We start from the raw sequence: 24,698 nt of genomic DNA on the forward strand, positions 1-24,698 counted from the left end.
AGGTTACCCTCCCTACCCCCCGCTATTTAGCGGTGGGGTAGTAAACCCTCGTTAAAATTCTAATGGCTCGTCATTTCAGCTACGCCGAAAGTAATAACCCCTATTAAATAGCTAAGGTTTGTACGTAGATAATTTGTAAGATATTCTTAGGCCGCTGTGAATGTAGTGGAATCCCAAATGTTCTTTTACATTACTTGTTTGTATAATACGTAATGTAAAATAAATTTGAGGGTGAAGCTCACTAGAAAGGGTTTTTTAAATTGGGTGAGATAGGTGATCGAGCTAAATTAGCAAGTTACCCCTCAGTCTCTTAGTCTAAAATTATTTCAATTTCTTATTATGACCTCTTTCTAAAAGGATCCATTCCTTTGGTAAGGGGACCTATTTATTGTAGTGAAAGAAAATGGGAATATGTGAAAATTACTGATAGGTGTTGATTAAATTGGACCTCCAGAGAAAAAGCATTATGATCATCAGGCGAGTGTAGAAATAATAAATATTAAAATTCTGTTAATATCCACTTGGCTGTGTTTCCGAATATCCTCTTTGGAATCAGGAATCATTGGATTCCAACCCCTCACAAAGTTCCTAACCTCATGTACATTTTATTTCTGTATTCCAACAGTTCAGCTTGGTGGATGTAGCCACAAACCTAACTCATCGCTTCTCTGTTTTAAGTGGCCTTTCAATCATCTCCTTTGTCTCTGCGCCGGTTCCCGAATCTAGTCGACGGCCTTGGTCCAGAGTCTCCAGGAAAAGGTAAGTATAATCTGCTTTAGTTCAAAAATTAGGCTGGATCAGCATTAAAATTACCAGTAGAATATTGTACCGTATGAAGTTTGTATCTACGAAACAGGAAAGCTTTTTCAATGTTTTGGTTTTCAGTGTTTCAGCTTCTTGTCAAGAAAATAAGTTGATTTTTGGAGTAATTTTTTTATAAGGAAATTTGTCTAGAAGGTGGAAAATTTCATAGATATGTTTAGGCAAATTATTACATTTTATTTTCTAGCTCAGAAGTGTTAAGGGACTTTCATTTTTCTGTGATATTTTTCTTTTATTGTTAGCAGTTAGCTTTCATAGTCTAGAGGTAAAATTGAACATCTCCATGGAAATTAATCTCACCTTATGATGGAAACTGTATTTTGCATTGATAGACCATGGATGGCAGGTACTTTAGCGAGGACTTGCTGTTTGTATCCTGAAAGGTTAGTGTACTGGAATTAAAAGAATTTATATGCAGGAGAAGTAGTGGAAGATTGCACTGCTTATTAACTGAAGTTTCCTCACAATTAATTGACAAACTTTTATGATAAGGCCTATGAACTCTCGTGCGATAGCTTATTGCGTAGTTTTTTGCTTCTGCTTTTAACTCTCTGGCTCTTCACTACGATATAGACGGACAGTGAGAACCATGATGCTCTTTTGCCAAGTATTTCCTCCGTGTTTACTGATCATGGTTTGGAACACAGTGCAAAATATTTCAATTGTTATCATTTATCTCAGTCCCATGATTAAGTACAATACCTTGATTGACTGCTTATTGAGTTTAGATCTGCCTTTCAAATTATTGTTCAAGTTGTATTTGTAGGCCACTCTTCAGTAAGCAGAACTAACGTTCGATTCCATCAACAATGTTTTGAAAGTTCCTGAGAGTCAGTTAATGATTTCCCTAAAAGAATTACATTGCATACTCAATATTCTTAAAATGAAATTGCAACATTTATGATATTTTTAGGCTGTGAACTCTTTCAGTAGGTGCCTTAATCTCATATTTCCAGTTATTGAATATGTGTACAGATTACTGGTTTCTATTAGGAATTAGGATAAATTAGGTAATGTGCTGTTATTGTAAAGTCAGTCTAAAAGTCCTCTACCTTCATTTCCAGATGTTAGATATTTGAAATTTGGTTTGTTATTTTCACGAGTAAATGTGGTCCCCCTTTTCACTAAATGATCGTTTTATGCTTCTTAATTTTCCTTCATGTTGTGTTACCAAATGTACTGAGGGCTATACATGAAGGAGAGTAGATGAAATAGAAATAGTCAAAGTAGATTTAGTCACCCTCCGTGCCCCAGTACCTCAGGAGGGTGAACTTCTTCATTGCCTTCAAATGCATAATTTTTGTAGGACTGCTTATTGCATTTGTAAGCTGGTTTTCAGAGTAAGTTCTTTCTTTTATATGCAAAATACGAACTTTTGTTTTAATTTATTATATTAGTCGGAATATTGATTTTATTCTGCTTTACTAGACCAAACACTTTGGTTCATCTCAGAGGTCTTGTAAAACTACCTTTGCGGTGAACTATGAAGCCCTCAGGTCATATGTAAAGGCAGTAGTACTGTTAGATATGAAATGAACTATAATGAATGTGGCAGAAAATAAAAAGATTTTATGTTTGGCAAAGATCAGGAACTTTAGCCGGAACTAGAACCAGTTTTTAGTCTGATGGAAATTTCATTGTGTCTTGTGTGGCCCTGTGCAGTTGATGCTAAATGCTCATGGCAGGGTCCCTTATCCATCTAATATTTTACATCTAACTCCACCTTGCTGCTAAGTCATCTAATTTATTAGTATATGGAAATGGGACTTGTTGATCTTGGGAAATAATTTTATTTTATTCATAATATGGGGTTAACTTTTTTCTTTTGAACTAAAGGAACTGTTTGCATTGGTTGTTTCAATGTCCTAATTGCTTGTTTGATAAGTTTTAATTATCATGTACAATATTGCAATACAAAATAGGTATTTCTATTCATTGTTTTTAATTCGGAAAGATTTGCAATATTCAGATAGCCAGTTACTGCGGTGCTACTGTTAATGGAAAACTTACTGTAAATTTGTATAATATACTGTATAGTAAAAACTCGATGGATCACAAACTTCAAGTATTCTTTTTTCCTTGTTGTAGTAATGAAATTTCCTCTCCCCTTCAGATGGCACCAGTCAACCCTCGAGAGTGAGTATGCGCACAGTAAGACAGTTTGGCCTGTTGCGCAGACTGAAGCTCTCTTCCTGCCTGAATTTCCCGTTGGCATTAATGAGAAACTGAAGCTGATTGTAAGTGTTTTGTTTTGCAGTATAGACTTACGTTATACATTGGTACTAAAATTTTGTGGATACTTTACCTGAAAGCAAATGGTTTTGTGATTAGATGCAGTATGTTTTTCATCAGATAGCGTCTTACTCCATATATTACTAATTCTCAATAATTATTAGACCTTGTTCTTATGCTTGTTAGTGTATACAAAGCTCGATAATTAGTAGATGTAGTACCTTGCAGTCAAGCAAATTTCAAGAGGTAATAATTACTGTCATCATCACTTTTTTGGGAAAGATATGTGAAGTAAGTTATTTTTACCCCTGTGTCTTTTGTGCCTGAATTCCCATTAGGTGTCGGGTGTATTTGATGCCATATTCTTAGCCTTCCTACTAGTTTCATGGTGCTATTTCCTTATCTTCAGCCTACTTCCTTTTCTGCTACTTTTCTAACTGCTTCTCTTTCTTATTACATGGCCATTGATATTAATAAAACAAACAATTCTCCTATACCAAAGTATTTGATCATAATTTGGCTCTTGTCACTAAACGCTTTGGCATAGATAAGTCACTGGTACAGTATTTTGTTAGTTTTGGTTAATTTCTTTGTTGTTCCTTGAAAAGACAAGTCAGTTTTCTTTACGCCTTACCATACTGTCCATTTACACCGAGAAACCAAGATGTAAATCTTGGGTAGGAACAAACAAAAAAACGATAAGTAAAGTTGCCAGGAGAGCCGCCCATGTCACCTGCTGTAGCTTGTCAGGATTTATTCTCCAGTCCACCTGTTATAGTTTATCTTTTTTTTTGTTTGCCAATATGTGGGTAATTTACCGAGCTCCGTTGGCCTAGCTTTCTCAAATTATGGTTTTTTATCCTATTATTTTTTCCCTTTTCTGTTTATTATTATTACTAATAATTTTCAATGCTTGCTTACCAGAATGCATGAAATATCACTTCAGGTTGGGCTGAAGATAAATAGAAGAAAGACAAATGATGAAAACGTAATATACAACGGTAGATGAAATATCCTTGGAAGGGGAAAGGATTAATGAGGTAGAGTCTTTTGAATATTTAGGAACTATGATCTCTAAAATAGGGTCATTAGAATTGGAGTTTAATGAAAGATTGAAAAAAGCAAATCATACAATGACTATGTTGAATAGAATTTGGAAATCAAATTGCCTTAAGTTACATATGAAAATCAGGCTATATAACACTTTAGTGAGATGGGTTACTGTATGGACATGAATCATGGTATGGCAATGAAACACACTTCAACAGATTTGGTAGGTAGCCCTCAGAAGAATATTGGGAGTTAAATGGCAGGACAGCATTAAAAATGAAACTATATTATAAGATGGAGATGGTTTGGGCATGCTCTTTGCACTCCCCAAGAGAGATTAGTTCACCAAACATTTAACTGGGTTCCACAAGGAACTAGAAGAGTTGGAAGAACCATGCCTATATGGCTGAGGACAATTAAGTGTGAAGTAGGAGATGATGAATGGGGAAGTATTGAATTAAAAGCTCAAGATAGAGAAGACGGACAAAATCTAATCGAAGCCCTTTGCATCTATTGGCGTAGGAGGAGATGTTGATGATGATGATTATTAATATTATCATCTAAGCTACAACCTTAGTTTCAAAAACAGGATGCTGTAAGCCCAGCGAGGAAAGGGAGTAAGGAAATAAATGAAATACCTGTCTAAGAGAAGTAATGAACAATCAAATTAAGTATTTTAACCCTTTTACCCCCAGGCTATTTGGAAATTTCCAACCCTTAACCCCCAGGGGGTTATTTTTTTCCCAGCACATTTTGCAGTATATTTTTTTTAAATTGCTCTAACAGCCTTAATTTTTGTCATAGAGAGGTCAGGTTGGTCTCATTCTCTTGGGAAATGCCTGAATTTTCTCAAAAAATTATCAAAAATATGAAAAAACATTTTTATAGCATTTTTTAAATATTAAACTTAGCCGGTGAATATATAATAGCTGACGTCTCGGACGGCTCGACAGATTCCAAAAACTCGCGAGCGATCGCCGTGAAGGTTGCGGGTGTGACCACCAGCGCCGACTATCGGCCAGATACCTCATATACTTGTCAATTTCTCCAGTTCTTCTCTGTCGGTCTTGTCGACAAGTTGGTTCCGCTCGCTTATGACCTTGAGTTTTCGACCGATTTGGTGAAGTACTTTATTTTGGTTGTTTATTGGCTTTCGCTGTGTCGGGTGTTTTCTTCAATTAAACTCTTGAAACCCTTTTTTTGGCTGGTGTTTATTGTTGATGAATTTGGTTTTGACTTGGATTTTCTCTGATTGTTCAAAATGGCTGACTCTTCTGTATATCGCAAGTGTGCGAGGGATTGCAACAAACGTCTTCCCAAGGCCTCTATCGACCCTCATACTGTTTGTTCTAATTGCCGGGGTAAATCCTGCCAATTAGGAGATCGGTGTGAGGAGTGCGTGGTCTTGTCGGAATTCGACTGGCTTGAGTATGACAAATATACTCGTAAGCTTGAGAGAGATAGGGTGAGGAGAAGCTCCTCTAGATCTTTGGAATTTTCCTCCTCCCATACCCCTGAACCTAATCCTTCCCCTGTAGTAGTTGTTCCTGAACCCCCTACTAGCACTCATGAACCGTCCATGCGGGATATGTTTTTAGCGATTCAAGCTTTAGGCGAAAAAGTTGAGTCCTTAGCATCGGACAGAAACCAACTCATGTCAGATGTTAAGTTGTTGAAGTGTCAGAGTGGTAAAACAGAAAATCTTAGTGATAAAGTGATAAGTGCGCAAAGTGTGTTTAGTGTTGCGACCGAGGGTTCGTCTGTTCGTGCTTGTCGCTCCCCTAGTCCGAGACCTCTTTCAGGCTCCCCTGCACCAGGGAGAAGTAATGTCGTAGGACTTAAGGGGGCGAGAGGTGTAAACCAACGTACAGACGTTCCCTCTATGGTATCGGACGTTTCTCGTCAAGATCGTCCTTACCATAAGACGGGTGAGACTATGTTCTCCTCGTCCTCCGAAGACTTATCGCACAAGAAACCTTGGCGCAAGGTTTCTAGACCCTGGAAGCGAAAGTCAGTCCCTTCAGGACAGGTCCAGCGTCCTGGCTGTAGCCATTGGGGCAGCTCTGACCTTTTGCAGTCGTCGGATGACTGTTCGCCTGTTAAGCGCAAGCGTAACACGGGGTCCGAGGGTCGCGGTAGAGGCAATGTTTTGCCAACGCAGACGTTACCGACGTCACGGCCCGTTCCGACTCCCGTTGACCCGAAGTGGGTTGTCCTGCGGGACATGCAGTCTAAGCTTGCCTCCCTTATGGAAGAGTATGACTTTGAGCAGGTTCGCGATGATCCTTTGCTTTCGAGTCGCCAGTGCGCTGAACGTGACTCTGGCCTTCAGCCGCCCAAACGAGTGTTCACTCGTCTGTTTGACATTAGTGCTGACGTTTCTAGTGCTTTGTAACGCGATGCTAGTCGTGTGCCTAGTCTTTCACGTCAGTCACGTGACATGGATCCTCCTTTGCTGCAGTCTCGGACTGACGTTCAGCTGCTGCCGCCGCAGCCCCGCACTGACGTTCGCCGACCGGCTCTGTTGCCTCGACGTGACGTTGAGCGTCAGTCACCGCAGTCGGAGGTTGTTTTGCCTGCTCAGACTCTGCAGTCAATGCAGGTCCGACGTGACGTCGAGCGTCAATCAACTTCAGCTGTTGTTGTTGGTCAGTCACAGGACTTTCAGTCCTTTCAGCAGCGTCGTGACGTCGCTTCCTCTTCTGCTGCTGCTGCTCCGTTGCTTGTTGACATTGCCTGTCAAGCGTTGCCTCCTCGGCATGTCTCTCCGTATCATGAGACTCGGCAGTTGTCGGACGAGGTTCCGTCGGATGAGGAAGTCGCTGATCCCCTTCCAACTGATATTCCTTTGGGGACTTTGTCAGACGGTGAGGAGCCTAGAGCTGCTCAGCCCTCTCTTGATTTTAAAAAGATCATGCTGATTTTTAAGGAACTGTTTCCTGACCATTTTGTAACTGCTGCTCCTCGTTCGCCTCCGTCAGAGTTTACGCTAGGCCTAGCTACTTCGACGCCGTCGTTTACTAAGCTAGTGCTCTCTCGCTCTTCTAAGAGAGCTTTGCGTTTACTAGGCGATTGGTTGATCACCAGGAGGAGTTTGGGGAAGACAGCCTTTGCTTTCCCCCCTTTTAAACTGGCTTCTAGAGCGAGCGTCTGGTATGACACGGGAGAAGTTCTCGGCTTGGGAGTTCCTGCCTCTGCCCAGGGAGACTTCTCAAGCCTCGTAGACTCTCCCCGTCGCCTGGCCATGAGACGCTCTAAAGTTTGCTGGTCCTCTTCGGACCTTGATCATCTCCTCAAAGGGGTTTACAGGGCCTTCGAAGTTTTTAACTTCTTGGATTGGTCGCTGGGAGCTTTGAGCAGGAAGATCTCTTCGGCCGACCGTGATGTATCCGTGCTAATTATGTCCTGCATGGACAAAGCTATCCGTGATGGCTCTAATGAGCTCGCTGCTACCTTTACGGCAGGAATCCTTAAGAAGAGGGAGACTCTTTGCTCGTTCCTTTCGGCAGGAGTAACTCCCTGCCAAAGGTCAGAGCTTCTCTTTGCCCCGTTGTCATCTGCCTTGTTTCCTCAGCAGTTGATTAAGGATATTGCAGCTTCTCTGGTGCAGAAGGATACCCACGACCTGATGGCTACGTCGGCGCGTAAGGCTGCTCCTTCATCATCTTATGTCGTAAGACCCAAGCTCGATACTCCAGCAACGAGGTTTATCCCGCCCTTTCGTGGCAGAGCCCCCAGTAAGGGAGGCGCTCGTGCCGATAGTAAAAGAGGCAAGAGGAGAGGATCCAAGTCCTCCCGTGGCAGAGTCTGACTGCCCACGTCCTCAGACAGCGGTAGGGGACAGACTGAACATCTTCTGGCAGGCCTGGGAGAAGAGGGGTGCAGACCGAGAGTCTGTGTTGTTGCTAAAGGAGGGGTACAAAATACCTTTTGTACGGAGACCTCCTCTGGTAAAAGTTCCTATAGACCTCTCTCCCAGGTATCGAGAGGAGTCAAGGAGACAGGCACTACAGCTGCAGGTGTCTCAGTTGCTAGAGAAGGGAGCGGTGGTGAAAGTCTCGGACCTTCAATCACCGGGATTTTACAACCGTCTCTTCCTAGTCCCAAAGCATACAGGAGGTTGGAGGCTGGTGCTGGATGTCAGTGCGCTCAACGTTTTTGTTGTCAAAACAAAATTTATGATGGAGACCACGAAGTCCGTCCTAGCAGCGGTCAGAGAGGGAGACTGGATGGTCTCTCTCGACCTGCAGGATGCGTACTTCCTCATTCCTATACACCCGGATTCTCAACCGTATCTGAGGTTTGTATACAGGAATGTGGTGTACCAATTCCGAGGACTGTGCTTCGGCCTCAGCCCTGCTCCTCTTGTTTTTACGAGGCTCATGAGAAATGTGGCAAAATTTCTACATTTATCGGGGATTCGAGCCTCCCTGTACCTGGACGACTGGCTGCTCAGAGCATCGTCCCGTCATCGCTGTCTGCAGGACCTTCAATGGACGTTGGATCTTGCAAAGGAGTTGGGACTGTTGGTGAACTTAGAGAAGTCTCAGCTGACTCCCTCCCAAACGATTCTCTATTTGGGGATGGAGATTCACAGTCTAGCTTTTCGGGCTTTTCCGTCTGCCACCAGGATAGATCAAGCCTTGCTCAAAGTCCGCCTCATGCTGAGAAAAGACCGTTGCTCTGTGAGAAGTTGGATGAGCCTCCTAGGGACGCTGTCATCCCTGGAACAATTTATCTCTCTAGGGAGACTTCACCTTCGCCCTCTCCAGTTCCATCTAGACTCCCATTGGGACAAGAACAAGACTTTGGAGGCTGTCTCAATCCCGATCTCCGAACCAGTAAAGACGTGCCTGAACTGGTGGGACAGCAATATAGGTCTGCGAGAGGGTCTGTCCCTGGCGGTCAAGAACCCAAACCACGTGTTATTTTCAGACGCGTCGGATTTGGGTTGGGGAGCGACTCTGGACGGTCTGGAATGTTCGGGTCTTTGGACGTCGGATCAGAGGAGCCTTCACATCAACTGCAAGGAGCTGTTGGCTGTTCACTTGGCCTTGACGAGTTTCGAGAGTCTTCTCCGAAACAAAGTGGTAGAAGTGAATGCGGACAACACCACAGCCTTGGCGTACATCTCCAAGCAAGGAGGCACTCACTCCCACACACTGTTCGTCATCGCAAGGGACCTCCTCATCTGGTCAAAAGATCGAGGCATCTCACTGTTGACGAGGTTCGTCCAGGGAAAATTGAACGTCTTGGCGGACTGTCTCAGTCGGAGAGGTCAGGTGATCCCTACAGAATGGACCCTCCACAAGGACGTGTGCAAGAGTCTTTGGATGACTTGGGGTCAGCCCACCATAGACCTCTTTGCGACCTCATTGACCAAAAGGCTCCCGACCTATTGCTCTCCAGTCCCAGATCCAGAGGCGGCCCACATAGATGCCTTTCTGTTGGACTGGTCTCACATGGACGCTTACGCATTTCCGCCGTTCAAGATCATCAACAGGGTTTTGCAGAAGTTCGCCTCTCACGAAGGGACAAGGTTGACGTTGGTTGCTCCCCTCTGGCCCGCGAGAGAGTGGTTCACAGAGGTACTTCAATGGCTGGTAGACGTTCCAAGGAGTCTACCTTTAAGGATGGATCTCTTACGGCAGCCCCACGTAAGGAGTCTTCATCAAAGCCTCTCCGCGCTTCGTCTGACTGCCTTCAGACTATCGAAAGACTCTCAAGAGCTCGAGGATTTTCGAAGGAGGCCGCCAGAGCGATCCCGAGGGCTAGGAGATCATCTACTATCAAGGTCTACCAGTCGAAGTGGGAGGTCTTTAGAGAGTGGTGCAAGTCATCCTCTATTTCCTCTTCCAGTACCTCTGTAGCCCAAATTGCGGACTTTCTCCTGCATCTGAGAAATGTTCGCTCCCTCTCTGCTCCCACTATTAAGGGCTACAGGAGCATGTTGGCGTCTGTGTTTAGACATAGAGGCTTGGATCTGTCAAATAATAAAGATCTCCAAGATCTCCTTAAGTCCTTCGAGACCTCTAAGGAGCGTCGTATGTCAACTCCTGCTTGGAACTTAGACGTGGTCCTAAGGTTCCTAATGTCCGACAGGTTTGAGCCATTGCATTCAGCCTCCCTGAAGGATCTCACCCTCAAGACGCTTTTTTTGGTGTGCTTGGCTTCGGCTAAAAGGGTCAGTGAGATCCATGCCTTTAGTAAGAACATCGGCTTCTCTACAAATAAAGCCACATGTTCGCTTCAACTTGGTTTTTTGGCCAAGAATGAACTGCCTTCTCGTCCTTGGCCTAAATCTTTTGAAATACCTTGTCTGTCAGAAATCGTAGGCAACGAGGTTGAAAGAGTACTGTGCCCAGTTAGAGCTCTTAAGTTTTATTTGGCTCATACTAAACCATTACGAGGTGGTTCTGAGGCCTTATGGTGCTCCGTTAAGAAGCCCTCATTGCCCATGTCTAAAAATGCGTTATCGTACTTTATTAGATTTTTAATCCGGGAGGCACATTCTCATTTAAATGAGAAAGATCGTTGTTTGCTTAAGGTCAAGACGCACGAAGTGAGAGCGATAGCAACTTCGGTGGCTTTTAAGCAAAACAGGTCTCTGCGAAGTATTATGGACGCGACCTTTTGGAGGAGCAAGTCGGTGTTCGCTTTATTTTACTTAAAAGACGTCCAGACTCTTTATGAGGACTGCTACACCCTGGGTCCATTCGTTGCAGCGAGTGCAGTAGTGGGTGAGGGTTCTACCAATACATTCCCTTAATCCCAATATCCTTTTAATCTTCTCTTGAAATGTTTTTAATCTTGTCTTGGGTTGTACGGAAGACTAGGAAGTCTTTCGCATCCTTTTTGATTTGGCGGGTGGTCAAAATATTGTTTCTTGAGAGCGCCCAGATTAAGGGTATTGATGAGGTCCTGTTATAGGGGTGTTCACCCTGGATATAGCAGCTCCTGGGAGTCTTTCAGCATCCTGAGAGGATGGCTGGGCTTCGTGAGGAAAGCGGACTAATGAGGCAGAGTAATCGTCAGAGTCAGCTTCCTTACCAGGTACCTATACTTAAGTGGGTTTTTTATGATATAATTGTCAAAAACTCATGAGCATATACGCCTTTATTGTATTAATACTGGTCTCTACCCACCACCATGGGTGTGAATCAGCTATTACATATTCACCGGCTAAGTTTAATATTTAAAAATGATATTTTGATTATAAAATAAATTTTTGAATATACTTACCCGGTGAATATATAAATTAAAGGCCCTCCCTTCCTCCCCGATAGAGACCCAGCGGACTGAGAAGAACTGGAGAAATTGACAAGTATATGCGGTATCTGGCCGATAGTCGGCGCTGGTGGTCACACCCGCAACCTTCACGGTGATCGCTCGCGAGTTTTTGGAATCTGTCGAGCCGTCCGAGACGTCGGCTATTATATATTCACCGGGTAAGTATATTCAAAAATTTATTTTATAATCAAAATATCATTTTTTTGCAAGGACGTACCGGTACGTCCATGGGGGTAAAGGGATGGCTTTTGTGAAACGTACCAGTACGTCCTTTGGGGGTAAAAGGGTTAAGAACAGTAACAACATTAAAATAGATCTTTCATATATAAACTAAAAAGACAAAAAAAAAAAAAAAAAAAAAAAAAAAAAAAAACAGGAAGAGAAATAAGATAAAATAATGTGCCCGAGGGTACCCTCAAGCGAGAGAACTCTATTCCAAGACAGTGGAAGACCATAGTACAGAGGCTATGGCATTACCCAGGACTTAGTGAACAATGGTTTGATTTCTGAGTGTCTTTCTCCTAGAAGAGCTGCTTACCATAGCTAAAGAGTCTCTTCTACCCTTACCAAGAGGAAATAGCCACTGCATAATTATAGTGCAGTAGTTAACCCCATGAACAAGGAAGAATTGTTTGGTAATCTTAGTGTTATCAGGTGTATGAGGACAGAGGAGAATGTGGAAAGAATAGGCCAGACTATTCAGTGTGTGTGTGTAAGCAAATGGAAAATGAGCCGTAACCGAGAGAAGGATCCAATGTAGTACGGTCTGGCCAGTCAAAGGACACAATAACACAATATTGGTAGTATCCCAATGGGTGGCTGGTGCCCTAGCAAACCTGTTTCAAAAGAATTGGTTACTCTTCTTTTAGATTTTTTTTCATAGTTTGAACACCAGTAATTTTGAATACTGTGCTTCGTGACTTACTGCGAGGTAATCCCAAAGACCCAACGTTTGTGTGAAAAACTTTGCTTTGTTTTGCATGTAGTAAAGAATTAATTACCACAATAGTGAGGATGGGGAATATTTTATGGCAATAAAGATATTGCCATGTTTGTTTTTAAATGAGATTCAGAGCTTGACCTCTTCACGTAGATTGTCAATGACACATTTATAAGATGAAAGAATTGTCAACTGTATTTCTTATTTTTAACTGAAATTATTTATATCTTTTTCAGTTCATTGGTGAAGTTAGCAGAGGTGCTTTTGGTCAAGTTTTTCACGTCAAATGTGCCACATCTAACAAAGAATATGCCATGAAAGTGCTTTCAAAATCACAGGTAAGGTCTTGTGCTCTGTTTACACTTTTAAGACTCGTCCTTTCTCGTAGAGGTATCACATACTTTAGGCAGTAGTATTTGTTAACCTAATACAGCATCGACATTTGGTAGCACCTTACAGTAAGGATGCAATCATCACCTGTTTTTAACTGCTTTTTATTTATGTCTTGAATGTTTATTTTGAGGGGGATAGTGATAAAAGAGGGGTGAACTAAAGGATTGTAGTCCCCCATTCGAAACTTCCTTATCTCGTAATCTTTTGGACTGGAATTCAAGCCCCGCTCAAGCCCAATAGTTTCCAGTAGTGTGTGCAACCTCGCTGTCTTGTTTAGTTCGAAGATAACGAGTTTGGGGCAGCCTATAAGTCTGCCTGCCAGGTCATTAGCAGCCATTGCCTGGCCATCCATGGTACTAGATTGGGTAGAGAGGGCCTTATGGGTTGATTATCATTTTCATCTCCTAGTATTAAAATTTCATGTTAGTTCCTCATATGATCTCGAGGATGTCCCCCAAAGTCTTAAAAGATAGCTTTTTTGATAGCCTTAGCCTCAACTTGACTTGCTCTTTTTAGCTAGATTTAGGTTGTTATTACAACCCTAGTTGGAGAAGCAGAATGCTACAAGCCCAAGGATCTCGATGCAAAAAGCAGCCTTATATTAATGAGAGGGGAAGTAAAGAATCGATTATGAAAGATCAATAAAAATGACACCAAGATACAATAAATGAAAAAGTTGAATTAATAACTTGAGACCCCGTATGTGCCGATAGGTGTGCTGGATTCTTCTACACATTTCATCTGTAAAGGAGCTAATACATCAAAAGAAATGTTTAAAAGTGGTGCCAAAAAGCAAGTCTTGGTTATAATTTTTATTTTTTTTTATTAGTTTTAACTTTTAAAATCTTTTATTTAGACCAAGTAATCTGTAATTAATTTATTTAGTAAGGAAACTATTGGTATTGTTTTTATGATAAATTTTTTGAAACAAGGTAATCTGTAATTATTTAGTAAGGAGTCACTCTCAGAACAGTAGCACAGTACGTAGACTTACGTAGCAATAGAAGAGTAGTGGATATTATTTGAAGTCCTCACCTATTAAAAACAATACAGTACTATTTTACATCAATTGAGAAGTGTATGTAGCTGCCTTGTAACACTAGCACTTACAGCTAACTATGCTCAATTTTTTAATGAGGCTCATTTCCACTTGACTCGCAGCGGTGCCCTTTTAGCTCAGAAGTGTTTCCTGCTATCTGATGGGTTAGAATTATCTTGTCCAACCAATCAGCAATCAGGAAACTTTTCCGAGCTAATAGGGCACCCCTGCGAGTCGGTGCAAATCTGCCTCACTAAAAAGAATTGACTATAGATGCTGCTTTGGAGCAACTACGTTCAAGTCCTATAACTGCTGGGTTCCATGTCTCTGTTGCACCCAGAACTTTCAAGTACCTTGTTAATGAATACCATTTCACAGGTATGTAGTTTAGATGCTGTAGGACAAGTTAAACAGGAAGTGATGATTCAACATGTTTGCAGTCATCACCCTTTCATCACTCCACTGATTCACTACTGGCAAACACGCAAGTTGCTTCTTGTCAGTAAGTATAATCGGGTTGTTTCTATTTGTCAATTTGTGCGGGTATATTTTTTCCACTTTATAAATTTATCATTCCTGTATCAATGGATTAAGATGTGCCTTTCTAAATTGGCCAGCCTCTTAATATTGTTGGGTGGAGATAACATTAGACTTGATAAGTTTTACCGTGGTAATTTACCGCATTTTGTGGCTACATCTTTATGGCATTAATTGTACAGTATTAGTTAGATACATTGGTACATTGCCTTCAAAATATTATTACATTCTCGGGGGTGGGTGCTGTGGGAACCATTTCCATAATATCCCAAATATATCACGTCCTCCTGCTGTACTTGGACTGGAGAAATTCCAGGAGGTACCTTAAACCAAGGAGGAGAATTTTTTAATCCTATTGTGAACTTTTGTGGATTTTAGAATACAGTGAACCCTCGTTTATCGCGGTAGATAGGTTCCAGACGCGGCCGCGATAGGTGAAATTCCGCGAAGTAGTGACATCATATTTACCTATTTATTTAACATGTATATTCGGACTTTTAAAACCTTCCCTTGTACGTAGTACTGTTAACAAACCACCCTTTAATGTACAGAACACTTAATGCATGTACTACAGCACCCTAAACTAAAACAGGCACAAATATTAAAGGCGATTTTATATCATGCGTTTCCTAAACACCTAAAAAGCACGATAAAAAATGGCAACCAATGTTTTGTTTACGTTCATCTCTGATCATAATGAAGAAACAAACTCATTTAGTGTACACATATATATAGGTTAGTTTTTGCATCGATTATATTGATTATACAGTACTGTACTGTATGTTGATTTTTTTATTACCAATGTTTTAGTTTACGTATTTTTCGTAGGACTTCCAAATGAAATGTTTTTCTTTATGACGCCGCCTGAAACGACGGCGTCATAAAGTACTGTACGCTCAGTAAACAACCACGCTCAGAACAAACAAGGCATTTAACGCGCATGATGATAGTGATAAATAATGATACAGTACAGTATTTACAGTAAAAGCATTTACAAAATATGTTACCTTACAAATATAATTTACCGTATCTATATAAAATCATACAGTACTGTACAGCACATACAGTATTGTACGTAGCAAAGCAGGAAAACAATTTACGAGAGAGAGAGAGAGAGAGAGAGAGAGAGAGAGAGAGAGAGAGAGAGAGAGAGAGAGAGAGAGAGATTGTTTTACGTACGTACAGTAAATGTAAATTTTAAACATAAAAAATCAATTTAAGAGAAGAGAGAGAGAGAGAGAGAGAGAGAGAGAGAGAGAGAGAGAGAGAGAGAGAGAGAGAGAGAGAGAGAGAGAGAGAGAGAGAGAGAGAGAGAGAGAGAGAGAGAGAGAGAGAGAGAGATTGTTAGATTGTTTTACGTACGTAAATGTAAATTTTAAACAAAAAAAATATGATAGGTTACAACATGTAGACTTTTAAAACCTTCCCTTTAACTTAATGCATACAGTACGTACAGTACTAAACTATAAAACAGGCACAAATACAGTTTTAGAATGTAAGAATATTAAAGTAAAAAATAAAGATTGTTACTGTACTCGCCACGAAAGAAGTTGAAGAAAAACTTGAATGATGATGGCGATGAATTTGCTGCACAGTAGAAATGATGATGATGAAGCTGATGATGTGTTCTACTGTGCAGCCAGGTAGTATTTTACGTCTCTTCAGACGGAGGTGTCTTTTCCTGGGACACCTCTTCAACTTCTTCCTGGGAAACTTCTTCAATTTCTTCCGAAGGCGTACTAGCAGGAGGAACTGGCTCTTTTTTGCGAGGCTGGAAGAACATTGTGATCGGAAGTTGTTGCCGCTGCTTCTTTTTTCGATCCAAGAGCATTTTGTAGGGAGTCATTATGTCATCAACCTTGTTGCAGAATTGCATCGAGCGAACCATATCCTCGTCCCACTCTTGCAACATTTCTTTCAACTCCTTCGCATGGTTGCAAGGCCTTGGCAAGCCGTTCTAATGTTAAGCCCGTTTCTTCGACATTTTCTTGGGTCTCTTCCTGGGTTTCACTCTCTTCTTCGCTTGCCAATTTCGTCAGGTCTTCGAGGTCTGCGTCAGTTAGGGGCTGGGAATGGCAGTCCAACAACTCGTCGACGTCTTCAGTCGTCATGTCGCCAAACCCGTCACCTCCAATTATGGCAGCCAACTGCACAGATTTGCGTACTGCAGAGTGTTGGATTTCAGCAGGTGTAAATCCCTCGTCGTCGTAAACAATCTGGGGCCACAACTTCTTCCAGCTCGCATTCACAGTTGCAGGTTTCATCTCTTGAAGTGCCTTCTGAATATTCTGCAGGCACGTGGCTATGGTGTACTGCCGCCAGTACGCCTTCAAGTTAAAATCTTCATCCTCATCATCTTGGGCAGCATCCACACACGCAACGAGGTCCGCCAAAGTGTTCTTCGTGTAGAGGGCCTTGAACGCCCTGATAACCCCCTGGTCCATCGGTTGAATTAATGACGTGGGGTTGGGTGGCAGGAACTCAACCTGAATGCCCTCATGCGACAGGTCAGTTGCGTGTCCACCAGCGTTATCCATAAGGAGAAGGATCTTGAATGGCAAGCCCTTCTCTACGAGATATTTGCTGACTTGCGGGATAAAACACTGATGGAACCAGTTGGAGGTCAGCATCTTCGTAATCCATGCTTTTTGATTATGCATCCAGTACACGGGAAGGAGATTCTTATTTTTATTTTTCAAAGCGCGAGGATTTTTCGACTTATAAATAAGCCCCGGCTTTAGCAAAAATCCAGCAGCATTGCCACACATCACGAGGGTAACGCGATCCTTGAATGCTTTAAAGCCAGAGGCTTTGGCTTCCTCTTTGAACAGGAAAGTTCGCGACGGCATTCTCTTCCAAAACAAGCCGGTCTCATCCATATTAAAGACTTGTTCCGGCTTGTATCCACCTTCGGCGATAATATTCTTGAATGTCTGGTTCACGTAAGTTTCAGCAGCGGCAGTGTCAGCCGAACCAGCCTCCCCATGCAGGGAAACGCTTTTCAGGGCGAAGCGTTTCTGAAACTTCGCGAACCATCATTTGCTGGCGGAAAAACGTTTCTGAGGCTGGGAATCAGTGGATGTCCCTGGTTGAGGATCATCTGCATCATCATCATCTTCAGCATGGTTGCCGTCGTCGTCTTTAGGTTCCTTTGCAGCAAAATTCTCATATAAGCTCAAAGCCTTTGTTTGGATGGTGTTCGTATCCAAGGCTATGTTCTTCTTCCGGCAGTCGGCAATCCACACAGCTAAAGCACCTTCCATGCGTACGATCGTTTTATTACGCGTTGTAACGACTCGCTTCGCTGATCTGCTAAAGGTGATTGCAGCCGTCTTTCTAATGTTCGCCTCGTCCTTCTTGATATAGCGAACAGTAGATTCGTTGATGCCAAAATGGCGCCCAGCGGACGCGTAACTTCTACCATCTTTTAACATATCGAGAAGCGTAACCTTCTCAGCTATCGTCATCATCCTTTGGTGGCGTTTAGGCTCACTACCAGCCTTAAGAGAAGCAGAACGCTTGGGAGCCATTACAGTAGGATTTGACAAAAAGTTCAACTTAAAAAGGTCGCACACAGCACAGATTCACAAACTTAAGAGCGTCTACTCAGCGATACGCGGGAACAGAGAGTGGACGATCCGGGCCCGCGAGAACCTAGATGCTGCGGGTTGGAGATGATGGCAAAACACCAATCACAGGCTAGATAACAAAACTTGAGTTCTGATTCGTCATCTATCAGCGCTTGAACCAATCACAACCCGTCTTACAGTATATGATGCGTAGGTTACCAACTCATACAAGATGCCCCGCGCATACCGAACGTACGTATTAATAATAATAATAATAAATAATGATAATAATACAGTACAGTACTGTAATAATAATAATAATAATAATGATAATAATAATAACAATCATAATTTTATTAACAACAACAACAATAATAATAACAATATTTAATAGCTTTACGTATGCTACAGTGTTTTATTCTTTTGTAGGATGTGTGTGTGTGTGTGTCTCTCTCTCTCTCTCTCTCTCTCTCGTGCGCTTATTCGAAATGTGATTTTTGCAACAAAGAATATTATTGGATGCAGTACTACGTACGTATACATACAAAAGATTCATGGAAAAGAAGCACATCCATTACATTTGTAGTACTGTACAGTAGTAGCCATCAGCAGCCTTACACCATTCTAATATGGTATGACTGCATCTGATTTGCGTTTCATGTTCGATTTAATTTTACTACGTACTGTACTGTATACTGTACAGTACTGTACAGTATTATCGTATGATCACATTCTCTTTTCGTGTTTTATTTCTTTCTGTGCTGAATTATAAATCATATGTAATGCAATGAACAATCAGTAAGAGCAGATATTACTAATTACAGTATTAATGGAATTACAGGTAACAAAATATCGTATTTGGTTGTCTTCAGATTTCGCGGTATTTTCGAATTTTCCGGAAAATCCGCGATATGTATATATATATGGGTTATGGAAAAAACCCGCGAAGTGGTGAATCCGCGATTGTCGAACCGCGAAGTAGCGAGGGTTCACTGTACAGTATATATAGAACCTTCATAGTTAACCCTCTTATTTTTTGGGCTGTGGTTAGGTGAAATCAAAGCTGATTTTGATATATGAAATCTTGTTTATATTTGTCATTCAACATTTTTACTTGGGGTTTTCCATCTCAGGAATTAGATGTGTTTTATGTTCTCTCTTCTCTCTTGATATGTTAATTATTATTATTACAAGCTAAGCTACAACCCTAGTTGGAAAAGCAAGATGCTATAAGCCCAAGGGCTCCAACAGGGAAAAATTAGCAAGTGAGGAAAGGAAACAAGGAAATGAATAAACTACAAGAGAAGTAATAAGAAACCAAAATAAAATATTTTAAGAACAGTAATAACATTAAATTAGAGCTTTCATTTATAAACTATAAAAACTTGAAAAACAAGAGGATGAGAAATAATATAGAATAGTGTTCCTGAGTGTACTCAAGCAAGAGAACTTTAATCCAAAAGAGTGGAAGGTCATGATACAGAGGTTATGGCATTACCCAAGACTAAAGAACAATAATTTGATTTTGGAGTGTCCTTCTCCTAGAAGAGCTGCTTGCCATAGCTAAAGAGTCTCTTCTACCCTTACCAAGAGGGTAGAACAAATAAGAATTGTTTGGTAATCTTAGTGTTGTCAGGTGTAGGAAGACAGAAGAGAATGTGGAAGGAATAGGCCAGACTATTTTGTGTGTGTAGGCTAAGACAAAATGAGCCATATCAAAAGAGAGGGATCCAATGTAGTACTGTCTGGCCATTAAAATGACCCAATAACTCTTTAGTGTTAGTATCTCAATGGGTGGATGAGGCCCTAGCCAACCTAGTATTATTATTATTGCAAGTTGAGCTACAACCCTAGTTGGAAAAGCAGGATGTTGTAAGCCCAAGGGCTCCAACAGTGAAAAATAGCCCAGTGAGGAAAGGAAACAAGGAACTAAATAAACTATGTGAAAATAATGAACAATCAAAATAAAATACTTGATGAACAGCAACATTAAATTGGATCTTTCATATATAAACTATATAAACTTCAAAAAAACAAGTGGATGAGAAACAAGATAGAATAGCATACTCGAGTGTACCATCAAGTAAAAGAACTCTTACCCAAGACTGGAAGACCATGGTACAGAGTCTAGTGCACTATCCAAGATTAGAGAACAATGGTTTGATTTTGGAGTGTCCTTCTCCTAGAAGAGCCGCTTACCATAGTTGAAGAGTCTTTTCTACCCTTACCAAGAAGAAAGTAGCCACTGAACAATTACAGTGAGTGAAGAAGAATGGTTTGGTAATCTCAGTTTGTCAAGTGTATGAGGACAGAGAAGTGTAAAAAATAGGCCAGACTATTCGGTGCATGTGTAGGCAAAGAAAAAATGAGCTGTAACCAGAGAGGGGGATCCAATGTAATTCTGTTTGGCCAGTCTAAGAACCCAATAACACACTACCGGTAGTACATCAACGGGTGGCTGGTGCCGTGGCCAACCTAATACCTATTGTTCTAAATCCATTACTTCTCTTAGAAGTTGCCCCTTATGAATAAAATAATTACATTATTGGGAATGATTTACTTGAGCACTAGCTCCCTAGAGAATATGGGACACACTTTAGAAGTACTGTAGTAGTAATCACTTAGGAGAATCACATAAATTGCTGCTCTTTGTAGAGTGTTATACCTCTTTATCTATCAGATAAGGAAAATTAATACTTAATTTTTGTGCTTTTAATAAGTTTGTGTACTCTTCAGTTTCAATCACTTTATGATAATTTCCATACATAAAAATTTTGTCACTTGGATAACTTTTGATGTCTCTGTGTCAGTGACGGAATTTGTCGGCTATGGGGAACTGCAACAGCTGTGGAGGTCCCTTGGACGGCTGCCGGAAGCTCTGGTCAAGATATATCTAGCACAGATTGCACTTGCACTTGGTAAGATCTCTCTGCACTCATGAGATTTTTATTTTATTAGTTGGCAAGCCTCTTGTTTCTTAATTATAGGCTGTAGATTTACTTTGAATGCTATCTGTTTTTTCATCTCATTTAGTTACAGTAGAATTTGAAGTATTTGTCTAGATGGAAATAAATTATTGTATAAGCTTTTGGACTGAAAAGACATGGATGTGAAATATTGGGAAATTATGTATTTTACGTTTAAATTGTTGTTAAATATAATGAACTCTTTTCCATTTTAATATACGTACGATAAATAATGCATGACAATATTTAATCACCCCTTTGGAAAATTATTACAATCAGTCATTAAAATAACTCCTCCATGTCTTTTAACACTGAATTATTGTAAGAATACTTTTAAAAAAATGTAAAATACATTGACAGAGGTACATGTTTACTGCCTTTCCAGATTTTCTTCATAATGCTGGAATTATCTATAGAGATCTGAAGATGGAAAACATTTTGTTGGATGTTGATGGTCACATCAAGATCATCGACTTTGGATTAGCTAAATGGTTGAGCTATGGAGGACGAACTGCAACTATATGTGGAACTTTGCAGTTTATGGGTAAATTCAGTACAGTATTTCATAACATTTATCATTTGGAATGTCAATCATTTTTAAGCACAGATTGTGTAATGTCTAGCACATATGCCCTTTTTTAATTTTTTTTAATGAACAATATGTTTGTATCACCGCAAACTCATTATTTTTAACTGGGCCTGTTGTAAGACTATGGGAATTCCCATACACTGAATGCCAGTAATAGAAAACTTAATTTCTTATTTTTCACTTGATTTGAAAAGCTTGGGACTTGAAGGCCATTTCATTTTAGATTTTAAGCCAGACATAATTTATGCGATGTGCAAGCTGAAAATTAGATTATATTTTACCAATATAAGGATATACGTTATCCTTTAGCTAATGGTGATTTCATGTAACTTATTAAGCATCAGTCTTTGCTTTATTAACCCTCTGGTGAAACCGGCCATGCCATAATCGCTGTCAGGCTCATGACTTACAAACATTTTTATGGTGAACAATGACATCATACTTATTTTGATGTTTTGGATCCTAAATAACAAAGCAATTAAGAGACTGAAAATTGCATTAGAAAGCTAAATAGCTTTTCTATACAGCTACATGAGCGGATGACGCACCAAGTCTGTAATTGTATCCTAAGAGGTTTAATTCACTTTAAATCAATAAAAATTCGATATTTCTCTCTAGACAGGCTTGGGCTTATAAACTTTTATTGATAGTATGATTTTGTTTTCTTGCAGCGCCAGAAATCTTACGAGGCGAAGAATACAATCACAGTGTCGACTGGTGGTCTTTAGGCATAATTGTCTTCAGCCTTTTAACAGGACAGGTAAGCCTTCCTTCCATTCTCCTTGTTGGAAGTATTGTTGATACTTGCTTTTCTAGCATTGAAAAACATCCATGCCTAATCTAAATTTGTATATATCCTTACACTTGTCTTCTAATGATCATTTTATTATCTTTGTGTATTGTGAATATTGATTATGATAATTAGTTAAACAAATAAATGTTACTATGTAGCAAAGTAGAATTTTCACTAGCTTTACATAGAATGGAGGTGTGCCTGACATACTGTGTTGCTTCAGTAATGAGTTACAACATTTGTTATTTGCCTGAATAAATCATAATGTATTACTCTACTCTATAGTAATTGAGTAATGGGAGTTAACCCTTTTGCCCCCAAAGGACGTACTGGTACGTTTCACAAAACTCATCCCTTTATCCCCATGGACGTACCGGTACGTCCTTGCAAAAAACTGCTATTTACATTTTTTTTGGCATATTTTTGATAATTTTTTGAGAAACTTCAGGCATTTTCCAACAGAATGAGACCAACCTGACCTTCTCTATGACGAAAATTAAGGCTGTTAGAGCAATTAAAAAAAATTATACTGCAAAATGTGCTTGAAAAAAGTAACCCCTGGGGGTTAAGGGTTGGAAAGTTCCAAATAGCCTGGGGGTAAAAGGGTTAAATGGCAGGACAGGATTAGAAATGAAACTATAAGAGAGATTACTTGAGTGCCATGTGTGGATGAGATCATGGTGAGGGGTAGATGGAAATGGTTTGGGTATGTTCTAGGCACTCCCCAAGAGATTAGTTAACCAAACTTTTAACTGGGCTCCACAAGGCACTAGAAGAGTTGGAAGACCCAGGCCTGCATGGCTGAGGACTATGAAGTAGATGATGAATGTTGAATACTTGATTTAAAATGTCAAGATAGAGACGACTGGCAAAAGCTAATAGACGCCTTTTGCGTTATAAGGCGTAGGAGATGATAATGATGATTCTCTCTTCCTTATCTAGTTTTGCTTAATTTTTTTAGCAGTATCCTAAATTAATTAAGTCTGTATAGCACAGGAGCTTTCCTCATTTCTGTTGAGAGATAGAGGGTGGGATGTGGTACAGTATTCCTGATGGCCATAAATGTAGAAAAATTACTGCAAAGGAAAAAGAGAAATCTCGCTGATTGTTGGTTGTCAGAATTTAATGAAAATCTATTTTCAAATTAGAATTTTTTTTTTTTTTATAAAAATAAGTGTTCATGTTTCAATGTGCACAGAGGTAAAGAGGTTGGAAGTAAGGTACAGCCAAGGGTAATCTAGTAAAATGAAACACCTGCAATATTTAGGATATATGAGGAAGTTATGCATTGTATGGGAAAAAAATAAAAGCTATATGTTCACATATGCTGTATACACATAATTTACAATATAACTCATCACAATAAGGAGGGGGGGGAGATCCACATCTTTAATAGTCATTTTGATGGAGAAACTGTAAAATGGGCAACTATTAAGTGATCCACTTTACCATTAACTGCTAGGGAGCCGTGTATCTTTGGAAAGGAAAGAAATTTTGATTTTTTTTATATATTGCAGGTAAATATTGATAAAACGAGGTTTAGTAGAATAAGCAGTATAAACATAGGAGAGATGCATACAATTAATAGCTTCAGTGTCCTGACACACAAGTACAGATTACAGTACAACATTTTGTATGAGATTGAAGCCTTAAGTAATTTCTGTGACATTTAGTGAAAACTGTAAGAGAAGATTGTTTACTATTAAAATCCATTACAATTTAAAAAAAGTTTTCCAACTACTGCTGTCTGTCTTGGCAAGTTCCAATTGTGCAGTACAGTACAGTATTATAGAGTAGAATTATCAAAGTAATTCTTCGTCTTTCTAATGTTTTCCTTTTGACTTTCAGTACCCCGTTAGTGGCTATGATGACCACATAACGATGAGTCTGGCTGTGTCGAAGTGCGATTACGAGCCCCCAGACTTTGCGTCCGAACCCATGAAGTCTGTGATTAGGAGTCTTTTACACCGAGATCCAAACGTTCGCATACATTCCTTTTATCAACTACAACGCGAAGAACTTTTCAAAAATTTTGATTTCGACGATGTCAAGGATAAGAAGGTAAAGTTATTGGCTTATTATAAGTTATTTTGTGGTCCTTTGGTGGTTTTTCTCCTCTTCATCGTTTCATTTGGTCTTTTACCCAGCTGTCGCACTTGACCTAGTCTAGTTCCACTTTCACCTCATCTGGTCTCCAAGCTCTCTAACTTAGATTTGCTTCAGCATTCACCTCTCAGCTGAACATATCCTTTGACTGATATATAAAGGAGCCTCTAAATGGAATTATTGCATATCTTCTAAGCAAACTTGAGTTACAGTATCAATACTTTAGTTTTGTATTAAGACACCTTTAGAAAGAAAAGGTAGGTTATGAGCTAATTGTTCAGATAATTAATGAGATATCTTTGATTGAGTTTAGAGCCAAGTGGAATTCTCTTTTAGTGACAGCATGTCAAGATGCTATGACTCGTAATCAAC

General features: G+C 40.2%; 1 protein-coding gene across 1 annotated transcript in view; it reads left to right on the top strand.

The window, feature by feature from the left end:
- The window catches only part of LOC137622351 (uncharacterized), a 41,544-nt gene that overhangs the window by 15,756 nt on the left and 1,090 nt on the right, over positions 1-24,698 (top strand). The window contains exons 2-9 of the mRNA XM_068352935.1: positions 626-759; positions 2,936-3,059; positions 12,571-12,672; positions 14,145-14,268; positions 20,683-20,790; positions 21,224-21,382; positions 22,099-22,187; positions 24,069-24,281. Of these exons, the coding sequence (XP_068209036.1) occupies positions 626-759; positions 2,936-3,059; positions 12,571-12,672; positions 14,145-14,268; positions 20,683-20,790; positions 21,224-21,382; positions 22,099-22,187; positions 24,069-24,281 (1,053 nt within the window). The remainder of the gene's footprint in view (positions 1-625; positions 760-2,935; positions 3,060-12,570; positions 12,673-14,144; positions 14,269-20,682; positions 20,791-21,223; positions 21,383-22,098; positions 22,188-24,068; positions 24,282-24,698) is intronic.

Source organism: Palaemon carinicauda, chromosome 29 (assembly GCF_036898095.1).
Source record: "Palaemon carinicauda isolate YSFRI2023 chromosome 29, ASM3689809v2, whole genome shotgun sequence".
NCBI lineage: Eukaryota > Metazoa > Arthropoda > Malacostraca > Decapoda > Palaemonidae > Palaemon > Palaemon carinicauda.